Source organism: Pinus tabuliformis, chromosome 6, assembly GCF_031772625.1.
Source record: "Pinus tabuliformis cultivar Carrire ecotype Pingquan chromosome 6, CPIR1, whole genome shotgun sequence".
In the NCBI taxonomy this organism is placed as follows: domain Eukaryota; kingdom Viridiplantae; phylum Streptophyta; class Pinopsida; order Pinales; family Pinaceae; genus Pinus; species Pinus tabuliformis.
The window spans coordinates 2051451110-2051475121 of NC_142292.1; the positions used below are offsets into that span (position 1 = coordinate 2051451110).

Genomic DNA, 24012 nt, shown 5'->3' on the forward strand with positions numbered 1-24012 from the left:
CTGATAAAAGGGACTCACATCGGGACGATGATCAAAATCCCTCTCAAGGCAATCAAAGGAATGGCAGGTCAAATGGCAGAGGTAAAAGAAGTGCCGGAAATCAAGGAAGAGAACAACCATTCAAGAAGGAAAGAAATTCCAGGTATGAATATAACACTGTTAACAATAAGCAAGATGAATATTATCTACCAGCAACTCTATCTACTACTGCTCCCCCGGACTCGCTAGGAAATTGGCTTATTGATAATGGTGCCTCAAGGAACTTCACTGGTTACAAAGAAGCTCTCTATAATTTGATAGAGAAGGAAACCAACCAGGAAATTATTCTTGGAGATAATTCAAAATATCTTGTGAAAGGCATAGGAAATGTCACTCTTTAATTGAATCAGGGTAATACCATCCACTTACAAGATGTATTATATGTACCTGATCTAAAAAAGAACCTGGTGTCCATTTCGGCAATGGAAGACAAAGGCTACAAGGTGGCCTTCAGCGATGGCAAGGTACATGTATGGAAAAAGAACTTTAAAGATGCTTTTACTCTTGGGTTTCGAGTTGATTCATTATATTAGGTCGATGGAAGTCCGCTAGGTGTCATGTCTCGTGACACATCTCTTTAGTCCGAACTATGGCATCGAAGGTTTGCTCACCTTCATTATAAAGCTCTACCCGACGTAAGAAAAATGGTGACCGGAATGCCCGAGTTCAGATTAGAGCAAGAAGGTGTATGTCCAAGATGTGCCGAAGGGAAGCTAAAAACGGGACCATTCCCCTCAAGCCAAAGCAAGACCTCTGATATATTTCAGTTGGTTCACTCAGACATATCCAGTATGATACATGTGAACTCCTTGGGAGGATATTTATATTACCTCACTTTTACAGATGATTATTCTTGCAAGACTTGGATATACTTCTTGAAAAAGAAGGATGAAGGTTCTCCTGGTTTTGGCACTTCAAAGCCTTGATCAAGAATCAAACCGAAAAGAAGATCAAGATCTTAAGCACTGATAATGGGACTGAATATGAATCCAATGAGTTTCATGACTTTTGCAAAGAGGTTGGCATTAAGAGGGAGACTACTACACCATATACTCCTGAACAAAATGGTGTGGCAAAAAGGAACAATCGTACAATTGTGGAAGCTCTTTGTGCTATGCTCCATGATCAAAGACTTTCGAAGTTTCTGTTAGCTCTGCTACATAATCCAACATTTGAGGATCAAATGTAGTCTTGATTGGGTTGTTTGCGCACAGAAGGATGCCCAAAAATGGATACAAAGTGCCCCAAAAGCCTTCAAAATCCTCTTAAAGCTTTCCACCAATCGAAAAAGTTGCAAGAGGAAAACCCTTTGGAGGGCAAAAATACACTATCGGGAGGCAATACCCCAAATACCATATAAAAATCAAATTACAGGCTTAAGGATCCGCATAAATCTCAGCCGTTGGATCTGGCCGATCAGCGGTCCAGATCGCGTCGGCATATCGCAAGTCGGGGGAGGCAGTGGCAGCGACATGAGACTTCGTCGATGAGTAATTGCCGATATCGCATCGGCGTATCGCAATGGAGGACTTACAAAAGAGTTGGGCTTTATTATTCGCCGATGAGCGATCGCCGATATCGCATCGGCGTATCGCATCGGCACTTTCAAAGGGGCGGGGCTTTAACATAAGTTATGGTGCGGGAGGAAAAGGCCAGACCCGATATATGCACAACACTCCATTTCATATTTTTTCAAGTCCGCGCCCATAGCGTTTTCAATGTATTTTGTGTATTTTCTTTGTATAAAGAAAATACAAAGGGAAGCTTGTGGCAAGCGCCGATTGCTGATGGGGTTCGGGCCCGAAAGGCGGACCCGATGATTTATAAATCATTTTGCATAAAATTTCAAGTCCGCGCTTGAGCCATTTTCAATGGTTTCGAGCGCGTTTTCTATGTATGGTGAAATATGAGGAAATATAAAGGATGCCTGGCAAGCGCCGATTGCGATGGGATTTCGGATCCGAAAGGGTTCTAAAGGCCAAATATATATATTTCAAATCCGCCAAAGCCAATTTTTCATGGTTTGCGGCAGTTTTGCAGGTATTTGTCAAATATTAAAAAAACAAGGGAGGGGCCTGTTTTAACGTGAATTGCGAGCCAAAGGCGGACCCGATAGTGAATAGACTATGCCTGAGCCTTTTAAAAGTCAACATGGAAGCAGTGATGGGCGGGAATGCATGGTTTGGGCATCGTTTCACTGTTTTTAAACCAAAGCAGTCATGATAGAGTCGTTCAATGATTCAGCAGCAGCATTTAATCAGCAGTATGGCCGAGGAGGAAACAGGACACCACAGATCCAGACAGAGCATTCAATGGTTATGGGTTTCACCCATATTTCTTTCCACTTGCCCAAGAAGGACCGCAGAGAACCAGAGAGGGTTTAATCTATTTAAAACTCAGACAAATTTATATCAGAGGCCCATTCCTGAATATGAATATGGTTGGTGGCCATTTATGGGCTGCTCCACGCATGGTTTAACAAAGATGTTTTGTATTGTAACACTATATATACTCAGAACAAAAAATGTAAGGGGGATGAGTGTTAGATGAAGAGAACCCTGTTGTAAGGTTCAACTTCTCGACACTGTAACTACTTTGTAACCTGCAACGTCTGGTCTTCATTTCCAGCTAATACAAGCTTCTTTTGTTGTTTATTGCTCACTTTCCACTTCTCTTTCTTGTTCCAAGCTGTGCCTGTTTCCATTTGTTCTATTGCTATGAATGTTTAGCATCAGAGGGGCTGTCATTCCACCTATGTTAGGATTTAGCATGTATCATAGAACATGTGTGCAGGTTTCTGTTGTTTAATGCATAGAGAGCTGTCATCCTGTCTGTGCATTAGAAACTAGATTTACAAACCTCTTAACTGGTTGCAGCCGGCCATCACAAGGTCTTGTGCATCTGCTGGTGTGGTCAGTCTTCTCCATTAGCACCTTATCCTCAAACTGTGAGTAATAGGTGGTTAAAAGCCTTGTAGTCTGGGGGTGTTCACCCATGTCTGGGGTCAATCATAGTAGAAGTGGTTATCTGGCTTGAATATGCAGCATTTGTTCCATTCATCGACCATTTATCCAACTATATTTGGTTGAATTTGTAATGTTCTCGAGCATCACTGATTTACAACCTAGGTGAGTTTCTTGGGGTGATAACATTAATTGGCGCCGTTGCCGGGGAGAGGAGATTGAAGCTCAGCTTCCCTGGGAGACGACATAGTTTCAAGCTTTGATGACAGACAAGGTTTGAACACAGTATTGGTTGTAATCTTCTGTCTGGCAACTCCATTGGTGGAAGACCATCCTTTGGCGACTCCACATTGAAGTTCTGGTCTACTTCGTGAAGCATGCTCGGAGAAATCTTCAAAAATCACTAGCTGGCCAGTGCCTGATCCTGAGAGGATCGATAAGCATAAAAAACTTTGCAAAAGGGAGCATCAGGATCAGGTAAGCCTTAAACAATTTTTATGTGTCTCTGTTAGTGAAGTTCACCTTCAGATATTCATACCGCTCCCGGTTATTCATTTCCTTTTCAGACCTCAGTAGAAAAAGTATCCCATACTGTCCATCATATTCCTCTGTTTCTGTCATTCTTTTCATTGATTCATTTCACTCAGTCCACCAGTATCCCTTTCGTATACCTCAGCCATGGCAAGTCAGCAAGCTCTTACAAGGATGGAAAGAATCATTGCCGCTAGGTATGAACCCTTGGTCTTGCTTGTCCCGTTGAATGCCATGCCTGTAGGAGATTATCAGAAATACATGCCTAAGTTTACTGGTACAGAAGGAGTAACAGCTGAAGAGCACCTTGAGTCGTTTTACAGCTATGTTGTTGACCTGAATATCAATGACGATGATGTGTTGATGAGGGTTTTTGTCCAAAGCCTAGATGGGGAGGCTAGAAATTGGTTTAGCCTATTGCAGATATCGAGACCTTAGGTGATGTGTTCCTTGAGCACTGGGGGGACAAAGAAGATCTGCTCTATGATTATACTGAGTTTGGGAACTTGCAGACGGATGGGCTCTCATCATCCTCAGATCATAGGATCGACGAAATGGCCAGGGTGATTGAGTCTTTGGCCTTTGAAGTTTCCAAATTAAGAGCTGAGCAGTATTTTGAAGAAGCAGGAGCTCCTTGTTCCTTTACTCTGCCAAAGCCTGATCCATACAGAGGAGCACAAGAGCAGTTGCAGATTTTGCAGAAAAGCAGAGATACAAATGGAGACAAAAGGGTGAAGACCCTTTTTCAGAGTATAGTCATGGAAGAGGAGCAATACGAAGAAGAGGAGGAGGTCCATGGTGTGGAAGATAAGGGCAGTGCCCCTTTCCTAACCAGAGCTGCATATGAAGAAGCAGTATCCAAGAGCACTGCTTATCAGTTTGTTGTACCTGCAGAACAACAAGCTTATCAGCAGAAGCAGCCAGCAGCAGGTCCCTTCCTCCAAGAATTTGTGCCCGAAGCCAGCTCACCTCCCCATGGCTATGCAGACCTGCAAATTTTCCAGCCTGCTATTGTCCCCAGTTCAGTGATTAAAAAGGGGGAGGAAAGCTCCCCATCATCTTTTGCTTCTCTGTCTGCTCAAGTGAAAATCCCTCTCAGTTGCCCCTTAAACACTGAGGCAAGAAATAGTTCAATGATCGAGGCTGAAGCTGATCATCTCAGTCTTGATATTATGAAACCTACTCAGAAGGCCTCCACAAAGATTGAAATGGCAGCTTATCAGATGACAGAGGAAGAAAATGCACAGTCATGGGACTCCTCCTTGGATGAGGGTTGTTTAAAGAAAGATTCAGGAGCAGAAAATGTCTCTGTGTCCCCTGCACAAGAATACAATGGTGCATCTTTCATATTAGTTGTGCAGACTACAAAAGGCACAGACAAGTACACAGCAGCCATGATTATCCAGCAGGTGTACAAAGGCTCCTGTGAAGAGCATCCAAGGACGAGAACATACAGAAAGGGAGTGAAATTTGATCCCTACCTACCTGTCAAGCTCAAATGTCCTAAACTCTTTGAGGTAGAGGATCAAATCAATCCAATCCTGCTGATCTATGATGAACCAGGCTGAGAGCAGGAGAAACAGTTTGGTTGCCCTGCAAATGGGCAAATTTCGAAGTTTAAGTTTTCAGGCTTTTATGTTTGTAATTAAGTTCTTTTACAGTTTTATGTTGTATGCTTAGTTGACTCCATGCCCAATGGACACTAGGCAAGTGTTTTTTTTTATAGCTGTTTTTGTATGAAGGCATTGGTCTGCAGGTTCTTGAGACCTCACAGGGAGGATCTCATCCCCAGAAGGAGCCACTGTTAGCTCTGCTACATAATCCAACATTTGAGGATCAAATGTAGTCCTGATTGGGTTGTTTGCGCACAGAAGGATGCCCAAAAATGGATACAAAGTGCCCCAAAAGCCTTCAAAATCCTCTTAAAGCTTTCCACCGATCGAAAAAGTTGCAAGAGGAAAGCCCTTTGGAGGGCAGAAATACACTATCAGGAGGCGAAAATACCCCAAAAACCATATAAAAATCAAATTACAGGCTTAAGGATCCGCATAAATCTCAGCCGTTGGATCTGGCCGATCAACGATCCAGATCGCGTCGGCATATCACAAGTCGGGGGAGGCAGTGGCAGCGACATGAGACTTTGCCGATGAGCGATCGCCGATATCGCATCGACGTATCGCATCGGCACTTTCAAAGGGGCGGGGCTTTAACATAAGTTATGGTGCGGGCCGACGGGCCGGACCCGATATATGCACAACACTCCATTTCATATTTTTTCAAGTCCGCGCCCATAGCGTTTTCAATGTATTTTGTGTATTTTCTTTGTATAAAGAAAATACAAAGGGAAGCTTGTGGCAAGCACCAATCGCCAATGGGGTTCGGGCCCGAAAGGCGGACCCAATGATTTATAAATCATTTTGCATAAAATTTCAAGTCCGCGCTTGAGCCATTTTCAATGGTTTCAGGCGCGTTTTCTGTGTATGGTGAAATATGAGGAAATATAAAGGATGCCTGGCAAGCGCCGATTGCGATGGGATTTCGGATCCGAAAGGGTTCTAAAGGACAAATATATATATATATTTCAAATCCGCCAAAGCCAATTTTTCATGGTTTGCGGCAGTTTCGCAGGTATTTGTCAAATATTAAAAAACAAGGGAGGGGCCTGTTTTAATGTGAATTGTGAGCCAAAGGCGTACCCTATAGTGAATAGACTATGCCTCAGCCTTTTAAAAGTCAACATGGAAGCAGTGATGGGCGGGAATGCATGGTTTGGGCATCGTCTCACTGTTTTTAAACCAAAGCAGTCATGATAGAGTCGTTCAATGATTCAGCAGCAGCATTTAATTAGCAGTATGGCCAAGGAGGAAACAGGACACCACAGATCCAGATAGAGCATTCAATGGTTATGGGTTTCACTCATATTTCTTTCCACTTGCCCAAGAAGGACCGCAGAGAACCAAAGAGGGTCTAATCTATTTAAAACTCAGACAGATTTATATCAGAGGCCCATTCCTGAATATGAATATGGTTGGTGGCCATTTATGGGTTGCTCCACGCATGGTTTAACAGAGATGTTTTGTATTGTAACACTATATATACTCAGAACAAAAAATGTAAGGGGGATGAGTGTTAGATGAAGAGAACCCTGTTGTAAGGTTCAACTTCTTGAGACTGTAACTACTTTGTAACCTGCAGCATCTGGTCTTCATTTCCAGCTAATACAAGCTTCTTTTGTTGTTTATTGCTCACTTTCCACTTCTCTTTCTTGTTCCAGGTTGTGCCTATTTGCATTTGTTCTATTGCTGTGAATGTTTAGCATCAGAGGGGCTGTCATCCCACCTCTGTGTTAGGATTTAGCATGTATCATAGAACATGTGTGCAGGTTTCTATTGTTTAATGCATAGAGAGTTGTCATCCTGTCTGTGCATTAGAAACTAGATTTACAGACCTCTTAACTGGTTGCAGCCGGCCATCACAGGGTCCTGTGCATCTGCTGGTGTGGTCAGTCTTCTCCATTATCACCTTATCCTCAAACTGTGAGTAATAGGTGGTTAAAAGCCTTGTAGTCTAGGGGTGTTCACCCATGTCTAGGGTCAATCATAGTAGAAGTGGTTATCTGGCTTGAATATGCAGCATTTGTTCCATTCATCCACCATTTATCCAACTATATTTGGTTGAATTTGTAATGTTCCCGAGCATCACTGATTTACAATCAAGGTGAGTTTCTTGGGGTGATAACAGTTTCTATGGGCCAAAGCTACAAATACCGTCGTATATGTACTAAACCAATGCCACCTCTGTGTTAGGATTTAGCATGTATCATAGAACATGTGTGCAGGTTTCTATTGTTTAATGCATAGAGAGCTATCATCCTGTCTGTGCATTAGAAACTAGATTTACAGACCTCTTAACTGGTTGCAGCCGGCCATCACAGGGTCCTGTGCATCTGCTGGTGTGGTCAGTGTTCTCCATTATCACCTTATCCTCAAACTGTGAGTAATAGGTGGTTAAAAGCCTTGTAGTCTAGGGGTGTTCACCCATGTCTAGGGTCAATCATAGTAGAAGTGGTTATCTGGCTTGAATATGCAGCATTTGTTCCATTCATCCACCATTTATCCAACTATATTTGGTTGAATTTGTAATGTTCCCGAGCATCACTGATTTACAACCTAGGTGAGTTTCTTGGGGTGATAACAGTTTCTATGGGCCAAAGCTACAAATACCGTCGTATATGTACTAAACCAATGCCCTCATCAAGCATTGAGTTCTAAGACTCCTGGAGAAATGTTCACTGGTAAAAAACCTGACGTATCTCATTTTAGAATTTTTGGAAGCCCTATATATTTTCATGTGCCTAAAGAAAAAAGGGATAAATTGGGTGCATCTGGAAAGAAAGGAATTTTCGTGGGCTATAGAGAAAATACTAAGGGCTATAGAATCTATGTAGCTGGTCAAATGGAAGTCAAGATTAGTCATGATGTCACCTTTGACCAAGATATGGCTCTTAGCTAGGTAGACAATCTTCCTACTTTAAGGGGATCTAAAGAAGCTGACACCGAGGAACTGAAGGAAAAGAAGATGACACAATGCCCGATGTGGAAGAACCTATGGATCCTATTGATCCTCCTCCGCAAGAGCCTTCCTCTTCTAGGAAGAGGCCTTCATGGCTTAAGGGGACACTTGATGATATTGAAGGACACATTGCACCCCGAGGAACCTTCCGTGAAAGTAAGAAGCTGAACAGGTATCAAGGATACCTGACCATCATGAGCACGATCATCCAAAATGAGCCTTCGTCATTCATAGATACCATCAAGCATCAAGTATGGAAGGTTGCTATGACCGAGGAACATGAGTCCATTATGAAAAACGATGTTTGGGATGTGGTCCCCAGACCCTAGGACAAAGCAGTTGTCACTTCAAAATGGCTTTACAAGATAGTTGATGGAAGTGCGGAAAAGTATAAAGCTCGTTTTGTCGCTCATGGCTTCTCCCAGAAGGAAGGTATAGACTATGACGAGATATTTGCACCTGTTGCCCGATATATCACAATCTGCTCGATCATAACCCTTGCTGCTTCGCAAGGATGGAACCTACATCAAATGGATGTCAAGACTACATTCTTACATGGTTCAATCAAAGAGGAGGTCTATGTGGAGCAACTCGAAGGATTTGAAATTTATGATCAAGAATCTCATGTGCGCAGGTTGAAGAAGGCTCTCTATGGGCTAAAGTAAGCACCCCGAGCATGGTATGAGAGGATTGATAGCTACTTGATGAAGTTGGGATTCACTAGGAGTGAAGCCGACCCTAACCTTTACTTTAAGGTTATAGTCTATAGATGACAAACCTCTCATACTGATGCTATATGTTGACGACCTCTTTCTAACAAGTGCAGGCCCTCTCATTCAAGAATGTAAGAGGGAGCTAGCTTTTGAGTTTGAGATGAAAGACCTAGGACTTATGCACTATTTCCTAGGACTAGAACTCTGGCAGAAACCAAGAGAGATTTTCCTATATCAAGGAAAATATGTGGTGAAGATATTGTAGAGATTCGGCATGGTAGACTGCAAGCCTGTAACTACCCCTATGGAGCTTGACTTCAAGAAGTTAAGCAGTAGTGCTGCCGGACCTGTTTTACGAAATGCTACCGAGTATCGTCAACTCGTCGGAGCATTAATGTAATTGGTGAACTCCCATCCGGATATATGCTTTGCAGTCAACACACTGAATCAACATATGGTTGAGCCTCACCACTCACATTAGATTGGTGCCAAGAATATGTTGAGATATCTTCGTGGCACAATCACTCATGGGTTGAGATACACTGCCAGAGATGTGAGACTACTTGGGTTACTAATGTTGATTGGGCAGGCAGTGTGGTGGACCGAAAGAGCACTTTCGGGTGTTGTTTCTCTTTGGGATCTGCCTCGATATCCTGGATGAGCAAGAAGCAGAAGTCAATGGCTTTGAGCACCGTCGAGGGAGAGTATATTGCTGCTAGCATGGCCTCATGTGAGGCAGTCTGGTTGCGAAAGCTCTTCAGTGAGCTGTTTGGATCTACATTGGATACCACCGTGATTCTGTGTGACAAACAGAGCAAGATCTATTCATCAAAGAATCTCGTATTACATGATCGCTCCAAGCATATCGACATCAGGTACCACTATATTCGAGATATGGTGTAGCGAGGAGCAATAAGGCTCCAACATATCAGTACAGATGAACAAGTCGCCGACATTTTGACAAAGCCCCTAGGAAAGGTCAAATCCCTGACTTTCCGAGAATGACTTGGTGTCGTTCAGAGACCCTCTTATGAGGGTCAAGTATGATGTATTAAGCTTTGGGAGCTCTAGGGGGGCTTAGGGTACTTCTTCGAGCGACATGTGACCACAAGGGGACTCACCATCCCCTGGTGGTGCACTATGTACAGGGTAAAGGTTCAACCTTCCCCTGTGACACCCCGTGGCAACTGTGGAAAAAGATGATTAGTTCTCCTGTGGGCCAAGATGATTCGTTCTCCGTGGCGACTGTGGAGCAGGATGATTAGTTCTCCTGTAGGCCAGGATGATTAGTTCTCCATCGCATCCACTGGACAGGATGATTCATTCTCCTGTGGACAAGATGATTAGTTCTCCTGTCGAGGCATCCTACCCATGCAGTCTGGGACTCATGGGAAGTACCTCTCATCTGATCAATGAGCAGGGAAATGAGGATAGGGACCATAGTAGTACTATCGATGGACGCATTGCTATATCTACCGTACTCCCTATGCTAGAATGACATCCATTAATCTGGGATCAATGATTGATCGGAGATCAGTGAGAGTGGTTCACACTATAAGACTGACTTCGGGTAGGCAAAGGATGGTATGATACATCCTCGATCATTTCTTCTTCTTCATAGTTCGAGCAGAGCAGACCAGAGTGGGGTCAAGCTGTACAGGACAGTGCATTTGATGGATGGATAGCAGCGACGGTCTGACAGATTTCAGATGAAGTTCTCCCTAGTTGAGAGGGAGTGTTAAAATTGGCAACTAGGGCCAAACTCCATGCGGATCACATTATTTATGGCTTCTGATATTTTTCCTAGATCCCTCTCATCGAGAGGTGTAGGATTAATCTAAAGATCATTCGAATCCGATAAGTATTTATGGAGATATGAATTTATTTTGATTAAGGACAAATTGTCAAGGTCAGCCAGCAAACTTATGTAGGCTCAGAAGCCCAACAGTCATGTCTATTCAACCTCAACGTTTGCATATAAATACAAGGAGCATTCTCCTCATTTGGACAATTCAATTCACTCATCTTCTCTCTCTCTCTCTCTTACGCATAAAAGGAGCCTCTCTCTCTCTCACAAGTGTGGTTGAAAGGAAGACGTCCTAGGGCAAGGAAGACACAGAAAGGACGCTAGGGCAACAAGTCATCTCTTTGACCAAAGTTGACCAAGCATTGACCTTCCAGAAGTGCAAATTGGGTGTGGTTGCCTCTCGTAGGCAAGCCACAATTTTTGGCACAAAAATCGAGGTGATCTAACCTCTGGTTTGACTAGTGTTGACTGTCGTAGTTTAAGGCTGCAAGTTGACTACAGAAATCTGCAAATTGACTGAACTTTTGGGGTTGTTCAAGGGCTGTTTCTTCAGGCTGTTCGATGAAAAGTTGACCGGCAATTGACCAAGTATTTTAGAGGTCAATTTCAACTAATTTGACCAAGTTTGACTTTGTTGATCTAGGGTTTGCTGCTGCTGATATAAAATTATAGAATTCAGATTTTGTACTATTTCTCTATGCTGAACTATTGAAGATAAAAGAATATTTGATCAAAGGGTTTCCCCGCATTGGGGTTTTCCCCTAGCTAGCCGCCACATCTTGTGTCTCTTGTCTTGGCTTGTTTTCTATTGATCATTTAATGTTCTATCTACACTTTACTTAATGTATATGTGATTGCTAATCTATGGCTAATAAGAAGAAAAAGAAGTAAACTGCTCTAAGCATAGAACATACCATAATTTAACATAGAACAACTTCAAGGTGAAGTATTGAAGTTGTCAGTCATTTCAGTCCATGTTGAAGATAAGGGAATAAATATTGTTCCAGTCAATATCACAAGTAAGGAAGAAGAAGAATCTAGAGAAGTTAAAACATATGCAGAAGTTGCAATCCAAACAATGGACATTCCAAATGATGATTCAGTCGCCAACTTAACAACAATAGCGCCTAAAGAAAATCAGGAATCAACCACTAATATGATAGAGGAAAGTCAAACCAAAGGAGCTATGTATTGACATCCAAATCACAAGAGCAGACTTTCCAATCAAGCTACGTACCAGTATCGCTCAGAAAATAAACGACAAAATTATGTTCCCAAGGATACTGAAGTTTGCAGAATGTGGTCCTATGATAACTATTCATCACAAAATTTGATTCCACAAAAGATCAATCTAGGATGGACTGATCCTTTCTCAGTGCGATAGTTTTGTTTGTCACTTAGAGGATCATATCAACTAGTATCAACGATGTAAAAATTTCTCATTTCCAACCACAGTTTTCAGTTTCACCTTATTTCTCCCGTATAGTTAAATGTCCTTTCCCATATCCATATATTCAACAACTGAAAAAATAATTTTTTGTTGAAAACACAAATTCTGGAAATTTTACAGAATGCTGGAAAATGCAGAAATAAAAAATCAGTAGGTATAAACAGTCATTTAACACATTTAAACACAGTGATTTTTGGTCAATGTGACCCTGGAAAAACCCCCTACAACTCTTGGGGAAAACCAGTTCGAGAGCTCTTTCTTATTTCTAAAAAATGCTTTTACAGTGAGAAATATTCAGCAAAAAAATCAGCAAGCAAATTTTACAACTTATCTCGTTTTCCATGCCTCACAGCCAATTGGAAAATACTAGCAAACATCAAAACAGGACAGCAATAAATGTTGTATGGCCTCGTCGATTTTCATGCCCACTTTCAGCCTTAAATGCTGTTGTATGGCCTGCAATAAATACGTTGTACGGACCTCGATTTGCGTGCAGAGCAAAACAGCAATACGTTGTACAGATTTCCTTGGAAAATGTGCCAGCAAACTGCTCCTCGATTTCTGTGCAAGTTGCTCCTCGATTTATGTGCAAACAGCTTTACGTATTTCTAGAAAATCGTGCCAAAATCTACCTTTCACTGTGTGCTAACTCAGCTATACAGATTTGTTAAACTGTTGCCTTGGAATGTGTGCCAAGCTGTTGTCTCCTTCTCCTCCCTGTCCAAAAATCTCCCTTGCTTTCTTGCTCTCCTTCTCTCAATCTTCTCATGAAAGAAAGAATGACCTTTTCCTCATTTTCCTCCTTTAATCTAACCCTAAGTGACTTTTGGGTGATCCCTAAATCCAATGGCTAAAATAGATTGAGATCTAGGGCTGAGATTAAATGCTCATTTAAAACTCACTTTTTATTTTTTAATTCACCCCACTTTAATAAAGACCCACTTAGTCATTTATTTCCAAAGTCACTTTTCCTTTCTAATTTTTCATTGACTTTAATAAAGTCACTTTTAAATTAGATTTGACTTTATAAAAATTATAAAGTCACTTTAAGAGAAAAATTAAATTCTTTTTGGACACTTTTCCCTAGGCCAAAGATCAAAGCCTTAGGGAACCACCTGTCCTCCGGTACCAAATTTCAACACTCCCTCTTACCGAGGAAGGTGTTCCTCACCACACCCATCTTGTCTCTGAAGTAGCCATGCTTTTCCCGTGGTAAGGCTTTGGTAAGAATATCTGCAACCTGCTCATCAGTGGGAATATACTAAAGCTTCACAGCTCCTTTCTGAACACAGTCTCTGATGAAATGATATTTGATCCCGATATGCTTTGACCTGTCATGAAATACTGGATTCTCCGTGAGTTTAATGCAACTCTGATTATCACAGTAAATCACTGAAGGTCTCAACGGCTGACCAAATAAGCCAAACAACATCTTGCGAAGCCAGATGGCCTCACAACTAGCTAGACTGGCTACCATATACTCTGCTTCCGCTGAACTCAATGCTATTGACTGCTGCTTCAGGCTGAACCATGACACTACTGCCGAACCCAACCCATAACAGCACCCTAAAGTGCTCTTCCTATCAGAAGCACAACCTGCCCAATCAGAATCAGTATAACCTGCCAATCTCACTCCATCCCCCTGCCTGTAGTCCAAACCATAATCCACTGTCCCCTGCAAGTACCGCAAAATGTGTTTTGCAGCCACCCAGTGAACCTTCCTACGCTCACACATAAACTGACTCATCGTGTTGACTGCAAAACAAATATCTGGTCTAGTGTTGACCAAATACATCAAGGAACCAATCAGCTGCCTGTACAATGTGGGATCCACCAACTCGGAATCCGAAGCATGAAGCTTCTTCCAGTTGGTGATCATCGGTGTCGACATGGGTCTACAATCCTCCATGTGGAATCTGCCAAGGATGTCCACAATATACTTCCCTTGCCCCAAGAAGAAATGCCCCTCCTCCTGCCACACCTCCAAACCCAAAAAGTAATGCATCAAGCCGATGTCCTTCATCTCAAACTCCACCGCAAGATCTCTCTTGCAATGCTCTATGAGTCTCTTTGCATCTGTAATGACCAAGTCATCCACATACAGCACCAGAATGAGAGGCTCCTCACCTATCACAATATAGTAAAGGTTCGGATCTGCCTCACTCTTTGTGAAACCCATCCCCTGCAAGTATGTATCTATCCTGGAGTACCAAGCTCTGGGAGCTTGCTTCAAGCCATAAAGGGCCTTCTTCAGTCTGCACACATGGGACTCCTTCCCATGCACCTCAAAGCCCTGTGGCTGCTCAATGTACACCTCCTATATGAAGCCATTGAGAAATACAGTCTTCACATCCATCTGGTGGATCTTCCAACCCATCTCTACTGTTATCGATATAATGGAATGGATTGAAGTATATCGAGCCACGGGAGCGAAGGTCTCCTCATAATCAACTCCCTCTACCTGGGAGAACCCTCTAGCCACAAACCTCACTTTGAATTTCTCAATGCTGCCATCTGCAACATGCTTTACCTTGTAAAGCCATCTGGAAGTAACCACGGATTTGCCCTCAGGCCTTGGCACCACCTCCCAAACATCATTCTTCATGATAGAAGAATACTCCTCCTGCATGGCCTCTCTCCAGACCTGCTGGCTAGCTGCCTCCTCATAGCTAGAAGGCTCAGAGTCAAAGATGCTGGTAGTCATTGCCATATAGCTACAAAACCTCTCAGGTGGTCTACTCTCTCTGACCGGCTTATTAGGCTCAGCAACAGATGTGGCATCTCTCAAGGTGTCCTGAAGCCACTTGGGCTTCCTCTTCCCTGAGTGCACTTCTCCCATAGGAGAATGAAACTCCTCCTCCCCATCATCATCAGGAGCCTGAACTCCTGACTGTCTGCCTGCTGTCCTCCTGCCCACACCTAAACCTATAGAAGTTGAGGTACCGTGTGAACTGTCCATCAGTGGACTCCCTAGTGAACTGCTCTGCATGCTGCCCGGAGCACCACCCCTCTGGCTCGGTGAGCCACTGCTCACTGACGGACCTGACATCCTCATAGATGTACCTCCTGATCCTCCTGATCCCTGCCCACTGGATTCCTGCGACTGACTCAACTGCTGCTGAGGGTCTGGCTGATCCAGATACTCTAACTCTCGTGATCTCCTAAAGGCCATGTCCTCCTCGAACTTCACATCCCATCTGACAACAACTTTCCTCTGTGCAGGAATCTAAATCCGAAAGGCTTTTGAGCCGCACAGCAGTGCAAACAGTGGTGTACAACAGTCTTGGAGCAGCAGTTGTGATGTGTGTTGGATCCATTCTTTGGGTTAGTTTGGATCAGATTGTTGAGCAGTCTATGGGAGCCAAATTGGTAGTTGTACATAGCAACAATGGTTCATGGTGGATACATGAAACAGCGAATACATGGTGCAACAATGGTTCATGGTGGATACATGGGACATCAAGTACATGGTGTAGCAATCATAATGCAACAATGGTACTTGGGACAACAATGGTACTTCGTGCAGCAAGTACATGGAGCAGCAATGCATAACGCAATGAAGAGCTCAACATAGTGCAGCAGTACAGTGATGGGTACAGTCATGATTAGTGAAGCATGATGAGATGCAGCATAGTAATGATGGGTGCAGCATGGTGCAGCGCAGTGAGGTGCAGCATGATGATGAGAAGCAGCACAATGCTAGGTGCAGCATGGTGATGGAGTCACCTTGGAGAATCAGTTGAAGCAGCATGTCTTCAATTGAGTTCAGTTACCTCATGTATCATCTTCTTAGAGATGATCTATGCTCTTATTTCGATAAGTCAAAGTGTTGACTTCTGTTGTAAATGTACTATCTCTCTCTCTCTCTTTGCTAAACTACTGAAGAACATATAAGAAGAATTAATCAAGGGTTTCCCCACATTGGGGTTTGTCACTGGCTAGCGCCACATCTTGTGTCTTGGCTTGTCTTCTGCAATTTATGTTTATGTTCTATCTGCAATTTACTATTATGCTGATGTGATTGCTAATCTGGAAAAGATGTTGAGCTAACAATGAAAATTGATATAAATTGCTTTAAGCATAGAACATACCTAAAATTAACAAAGTATAACATACATGGTTGAAAACCTTATTCTAAGACCTTTCCAATAGTCTATGGAACTCCCTCTAACTCCTCACTGTTGAGGAGAGATGATTTTTTGAATATTCATTATACATTCTGCCAATTGCACAAGCATGTCTAGCCAGTGGACAAGTCGATCCAATATAAACCCTGAATGCACTATATAGAGGCATGAGGAGGATGCATTTCAGCAATTTGCTCAAGGAAAATTTGGGCTTGTTGAAACAAATGAAGAAAATAAGTGTTTCTAGGGTTCATATCTCATGAACCAAAAGTGAGGAGAGCTCGGGTTGGAGAGGCTATCTATGTAAGGACTTTTGGCACATTTTTAAAGGATTTTGGCACAATTTTTGAAGTTCTTTTTCACATCATTCTTCTAGAAGTTTGGAACAAATCTTGAAATTAATCTTTTAGAAGTTTGAAGCAGATCTCGAAGTCATTCTTGTAGAAGTTTGGAGCATACCCTGAAGTCATCCTTGTAGATGTCTTCAAGGAGATCCAAGTTACCTTTTAAGGCAAATCAATAGTCTTTTCTGAGGGAGATCTGAGCTAGTAAAAGCATAATTCGAGGCATATCTAAAGTAGTTGACCGAATGTATGAATTAGAATCTATTTTATTGCATTGGAGGTCAGAGTTACAGTGGCATACTTATTGAAGAAAATCTGAAGTTGAATATGTTTAAGTAGAGAATCAGAGATAGTAATGATTATATATTGTTGTTGTAGCCCTTCCACTCGTAGTTGGTAAACCGGAAGTTGTAACTTCCCTTGTATATAAATAAATTGCTCATATACTTCTTGTGTACTCTTCATATGATCCAATTAGTTAATGCTTGTTACACAAATTGAACAAAAAAAGGCAAAATAATGATTCACCTCCCCTCTCAGTATTTCCAACATTCTTTCTCTACTTTATCTCTCTTCTTCTATGCAAATTATGTACCACCATAGGGAAATTGTAATCAATGACACTATCATGATGAACTTAGGTCATTGACACTATCCCTGATACAAGAGCCCAAGAGTTTTATTCTTTCTTTTATTGTTGAGGGTGATAGGGTGGTGCTAGGGAAAGAAGTTATAGCTTCCTTCAGAAGATTGTTGCCTCCTTCCAGTGGGAGCTAGTAAATTTGGGGTTGTAGCCCTTCCAGTCATAGTTGATAAACTAGAAGTTGTAGTTTCCCTTGTATATAAATAAATTGTTCATAAGCTTTTTGTATACTCTTCATATGATCTGATTGGTTAATGCTTGTGATACTTAAATTGAAAGAAAAAGTGAAATACTAATTCAACCCCCCTCTTAGTATTTCCAACATTCTCTCTCCTTCTATGCAAATTTCATACCCCCACGGGGAAATTGTAATAAATGATGCTAGCATGATGAACTTATGTAACGGACTTAGACAACTTGGGACCTGCTTACAAAGGGAGTCCACTCTAGATTGTGTTTTCTCACTTAATTAATTATTCTCATTTTTTTAACGATGAATAACTAATTGAGTTTTTTCACTCAAAACCTCCAAAGTTGGAGTGTGTCTTAATAGTTGGGCCTTGAGTGTGTTTTTGAGTCTAGGGTCAATGTATATTACCATGCCAGGTCATATCCGGAGTCTTATGGAATTGCATTATGTAGTTTTATAAATTTTTAAATAATTAAAAATTTCCCACTGAACAAGATTTTTTAATTAATTTTGTATATAATAAGTGAAAATGTGGTGCTAAGAAATGTTGATGGCATGTAAGTATTCAAAATTCGTAATCAGAGTACCAGCATTATCCTAGTACCCACTTCGAAATCCAAAAAATAAATATTTCCTCACCAAAATCCACTTTTACTCAAAAGCGGGGAAAAAGACAAGGAAAATGCAAAAATAAATAAGTTGGGGACACATTAGAAGTGTGTTCCAAGTCAAAGGATGTCACAATAGTGAGGAGGTGTTATTTGGAAATCGAAGTGGAGTTTAAAGGCCAATTTGGAAGACCAAGTAGGCCCATGAATCAAGGCCTAGTTCACTTGCAGCAACTATAACATAAATAGTTGTCATTTTGGACTCTAAGAGTTTGTCCTATAAATACCCATGACATCCTGTGGAAACCAAAAGGTATGTCACAAACTGCATATTTCTTAGTTGTTCAAATCCACCAATTCCAAAAATGTTGCACATAGTCCAAGTATTTAAAACCATTTAAATAATGTGCACATAATCCTCCTACAAAACATTTGTTGAAAACCATATTACTATTTAATAAAAGGAAAACAGTCAAAATATTATATAATACTTGTTACACTAAAGCCTAGAAATTTGCCAAAAAAGAGCCTCAACCAATTAATTGCATAGGTTGTCAGCCGAATTGTTAATTACCAGTGGTTTGTGGCTTGTTTAATGATGGGACTTCATTTCTTTTGTGTTTTTCCTTAGAGAAATAATTCTTATGTTATACAGAAACATATAAATCCATGGGAGAAATCAATTAGCCAAGACTTTAAGTTCATGGTGCTGAAGCTGCAGGAGAAGCAGTGAATTCCCTTTAAAAAGTGGGACAGATTATTTTATATATATATATACATAGTTAAGAGCCCATCATCCTGCTAGGTACCAACAGCATCAAATATCGAAGAAGTAGAACAGAACTTTTGTAGTTTATATGAGAATGGTGTGCTGTGGGAAAATCCATAAGTAGGATATTCAAGGAGGCAGATATGAGTATGTGCAGTGCAACAGAAAAGGGAAAAGATAGATTACTGTGTTGGAGATTGATGAAGAAAAGCATGAAGTTGTTGAAATGCTGTTCCAGTAATTATACTTCCAAGAAATACATTCACCAGCATAAAGTAATAATACTTTGCAGCAGCTCTCCTTTCAAGTATAGATGTTGCCGCATAACCTTCAATTTTTGACATGATCATCAAGATAGTAGGAAGTAAAATAAGAAATATCTTCAAAGCCAACCCTGGTAGAAATCCTTGAAGAAATGACTTGATAATTTTCCTGCACAACAGTATTAAACAGTTTTCCAAATTTGATCAGAATGTAAGAACATCAAGAATGGTGAAACTGCTTTATTTTTCTATGAACCCACAATATTGAGGATATCCAAATACTTATCTGACACTATATGATTTGCATAACTCCATCCTTTCTACGACAAAAACATTCAGGTACATGACTGAACTGCTTTATTTTTTCAAGCACCCAAACATATCGATATGCTACATTTTCAAACTGAGAACCAATGACAGGCTAATTTGCCATCTTTTCCTGAGATGAGCTCAAACTTTAAGCCACAACCAAAAAACCAATAGACACAACACAAGCTACCCAAAATACATTTCTTTGAATTGGTGTTTCCCAAAGAACAATAACCTAATAGTTATGACCACACTTGTCATAAAAGTTATACAAGTAACTTAAACGGCTACAACAGATTACCTACAGATTTAGCAAGGCTTGACCTTGCTAGCAATGAATGAAAACATTAAGTCCTTTGGACGTTCAAAATTATTCTAGCTTTCCATGTTGAAGGCATTAAGCGACAACGTATCCATGCTTATTACTAGTTCTAAACTATAAGAAAACCAAAGTATATAAGGATCTGGATTTGAAAGTAATTAGCACATCAAATACCATAGAAGGGAAAAGATTTATTAGTAATATGTACACCAAGTCAGTTTAGATAACATACTCCATACTCATAGAATGGAACATTCAAATTACTAACATGGTAGGGAAATACCAGAGAAATAAGCATTCAGATACTAAATTATCATTAAATTTTGTATCCAATGCCAGTATGCTTAGCAGACACAAATTTTTAGAAACAAATATATTGTTTACTAATGGTATTTTGAAGAATCTTTTTACAGTAAAGTATTGACAAAGTTTATTAAATAATCAAGCTAAAGTTGCAAATAAGCAATGTTTTGCTTACCAAGGAATACCAAGACCAAGCCCAAGAAATCACCTTATCAAGACATATAGAGGTTAATGGCTACATCAGGAACAAGTTCTTGAAAAATGAGGAGGCCAGTCCATACTCCAGAAAATGCTGTTGTGGCTTAAGTACAGTATGAGACTTGACAACAACAATTTGACTTTAAAAGTTTAAATCCCAACGAGAGGCATTTGAGCTCCAAACAACCACGTTAAAATTCAAATAAAGAAAGATAGTTATTTCTGCTTTTTTGAGAAATACATCTTACAGAATCTCTTTAACTAAGCTCCCATACTACAAGGAATGTATCTACGCCATCAAAGTCAACCTGTACTCATCTGCACCCTCTCAGGGGCTTCTGAATGTGGATCTCAACATTAAAAAAATCCCATTTATCTTGCCACTTGCTGCTGCACGACACTCCCATGAGTGGGTTTCCCTATTCTTGACAACAATGTCCCACTTTGGGCAACAAAAAAGAAGTAGTCCTCAACTAGGTTTGTGTGAAAATTCCTTGATTGCAATTAACTGGAAATTTATCTCCTAATTGTTCTGTCATTTATTTGTTATTACAGAAAATATCGATAAACTCACAATTACAATCTTCACCAAAATAAATTATGCTGCAGAAAATAAACTAGAAGCCAAGAAAATAATGCACCCACACAATAAAATAGACAACAATATTTTTGGACTGATGTCCGCAGAAAAACCCCGAAGAGAAAACCGATGCAACAGATGAAGGTTTATTTTAATTATTATGCAGTAGTAAAAATTTGGGTACAATAATTTGGATGCCTTACTGGCAATCCTCCAGCAAAATCTCGCCAAATTTGGAGAAAATTTCTCCCTTCTGCAAAATCACTGAGCCTCCCTCTGACCTGCTCACACTGCCTTCTGGTTGCTCGCACTCCTAGCCTGTGCAGTTTGTACAGCCTCTGGAACTGCTCCAAAATTGTCCTTTGTTACAAACAAAGTTCGTATTTATGCGGTAATCTTAAGAACGCTTGGAACACGAGGACATCCATTGAGGGTAAGAAACATATATGTGGAATAATGTATAAAAGAATGGATGTGAGGTGTGATGTTACAAATGAGGGTCCACTTATATACCTAGCCATGTGCCCTTTTATAAATGGTCATGTCCTTACAGACATGTCTATTCTATATTAATCACTTAATTAATGATTACTAATTAATCATTATTATGATTGTTATTATTTTTATGTTTACTACTTTTATATAAATTGTATTCATAACATTGCCTTCCTCTTCAAAAAGCTTTCTCCTAAAAGCTTATTGCTAATAAGGGGTGTCGTATGTTCTTTATCTTGTAATCTATTTGCATCTTTCAGAATTCTTCGAGTGGTTAGAGATTTTCGGAAGAGAACTATCTAATGGTTTTTGATCTGTCCATTACACAATTCTCTTACAGAATTCTCTAACAATACGAAAAATTGTGGAAGTCCTTAACAAGTAGGGAGCTTTAGTTGAGGTGACAATGGGCTATTGCTCCATTGTTGCCCTTGACCTAGCAATTGCCCCTTTAGGATTTCCTCCTAGAACCCCTGCTAGTTTGAGCGGTAATATTTTGGCACCATTGTCGGGGACATGAAACATGTGTTTTGTTCCCTATACGATATATTGACATATCATTATTGCCTACTCCACTGGAAGAACGAAGCCCTAGTTCTTCATTGAACTTTAAGGTCGATGCTTGTAGGGTGAAGCAAACATTCTTCTAGGCATCTTTAATTTCACCCTGGCGACTCCTACATATTTTTCATGTATACCATTAATAGGTTGTCTTTCTTTGATAAATTTCCCGCTTTGGACATTGCCAACATCCCTGGGCATCCTAATCATGTCGCAGGAAGGATGGTACGTGGTGTGCCTGTGTTTAATGGTGATGCACTCTCCGCAATTGACCACATAGAAAGATTTAATGCACATGTTTCAAGAGAGAAGGTTGTTCACCAAGATGTCCTTATGTGATTGTTCATGGGATCTCTCGGTGGTCATAACTCATGGTTGCATGATCATGATCTATTGAGAAGTTCGTTGATGGCTTTCTTAATCACTTTCATGTAAGCCTTCATCGAGCATCATCAAGACATTGAGAAGCTAAGTAGTGAGCAGGGAGACGAGTCATCATTGAGTTCGCATGATGAGAAGGATGATTTTGAGAACACATTTATTGGGAAGAATGAGTCTATGAAAGGGGAAGTTGAGACTAACCTTACCTTTCTCAAGGATATTACTTCTAATTCTCCCTTTGAGAACCTTCGGGAAGTTGACCCCTTTAACCCCTTGAAAGATGACATTGAAGATTATTTCCACATTGAAAAGGAGAAATGGGAAATTGTTGGTCCCTAATTTGATTATGCTCCCATTTACGACACCAACAAGGAGGATGAGTATGAGATTGGTCTTCCCTTCCCCTCAGGCATTATTTACGATGACATACCCATTGATACCGTTGGGAAGGAGAATCTTCATTTTCCTTTGCATAAATAGGGGCAGTTGCAAGTGATCAATTTTCCTTCTAGGAGAGACCAAATCTTTGAGACTAAGAAAATTGATAAGGCTCCCACTTCTCCTGAGTATGATTCTATGTTAAAATCACTTGAGCCTTTAGATTAGGATTTTGGGAAAGCACAACCCGTTGAATACAATATTTATTTCTCCTTTTTTCCTATTGGTTATCATCTTGAGTCTTCATCAAGTGATTCCTTCACCCTGATTATATGATCTCAAGTAACTATGAGCGCCTTCCCCCTCACGAGTATAGTGTCAACGAAAAGCCCATCATTGATTATACTTTTAATCCTTGGACACACCCTCAGGGTTTTGATCACTCCATAATCTCCTCTCTCCAGTGTAATCATCATGCGCAACCTACTTGTGTTTCTCCATCTCGTCGACCTCCCTTTCCTACTAATCATAACCCGATGAAGAACATAGGCCATGACCTAAATAATAAGGACAATGGTGGAAGTGATATGCCAGAGGTTACCATCCATCAACGATTTATGAGCTTGGTTGTTGACATCTCTATATTTTGGTTGCAAGAGAAGATCTCATGGACTAGAGTACATCCTTTTCTTACCTCTTCTCACATAATCATCCATGTGTGGGCATCATATTTTCCCATCTCCCACCCACAGCATCCTCCATATGTTGGTGTTTGAATTCGCTTTGGGATTTGTTGCATAAGTAATCATATAGGCAGACATATTTATATTGACTTGATGATATGTTGGTTGCACTGGCTTTATGATTACACTTAATAATAGCCTCGTAATATGCATGTTAGGGTAGGATGCATTGCATGCCCATTTTTGCATTAAAATTAATGTCATATGATATTTCTCATAGTAGATATATACATATTTGCATATTTTATTTTTTGTTGATTTTATGGCCTAACATATAGCATGTGTGATCATGAGATGCCGCGAAAGCATGTTGCCCCATATTTTTCGATCTATTATATGTGCAGGTGACAGGTCTATGGTAACCAAGAGATTGTTGGAGTTCTCGTGACCTCCCGCTTGAGTACCTTCGTCCACTTCTTCGAGAGATGACATCCCAGTTGGAGCCAGATGTTACACACCATTTTGTGGGTGATATCCCTAGGAGAAAAAAAAATTTCTCCAAGATGGTCCTCAGTCAGCAGCCAGCAGCCCCTTGCAGCCACCAGCTAGCTCATTGTGCCATTTCTCTGCTACCTGAGTTAGCCATATGGTCCCTCACCCATCTACCATGATCGTATGTTTGAAGATGGGCCTCTCGAACTTAAAGGTATGCCTTGTCATTTGGTAATTGAGTATTGTAGTTTGCTTGTCATGGACACTTCAGGGCATGGATTAATGGGGGGG

At 40.8% G+C, this 24012-nt stretch overlaps 1 protein-coding gene across 6 annotated transcripts in view; it reads right to left on the minus strand.

The window, feature by feature from the left end:
• Positions 1 to 24012, minus strand: part of LOC149267472 (hyperosmolality-gated Ca2+ permeable channel 1.5-like) — a 292293-nt gene that overhangs the window by 65237 nt on the left and 203044 nt on the right. For all 6 annotated transcript variants that reach the window (XM_089433173.1, XM_089433142.1, XM_089433149.1 and 3 more), the window contains one exon: positions 18943 to 19188. In XM_089433173.1, the coding sequence (XP_089289299.1) occupies positions 18943 to 19188 (246 nt within the window). The remainder of the gene's footprint in view (positions 1 to 18942; positions 19189 to 24012) is intronic.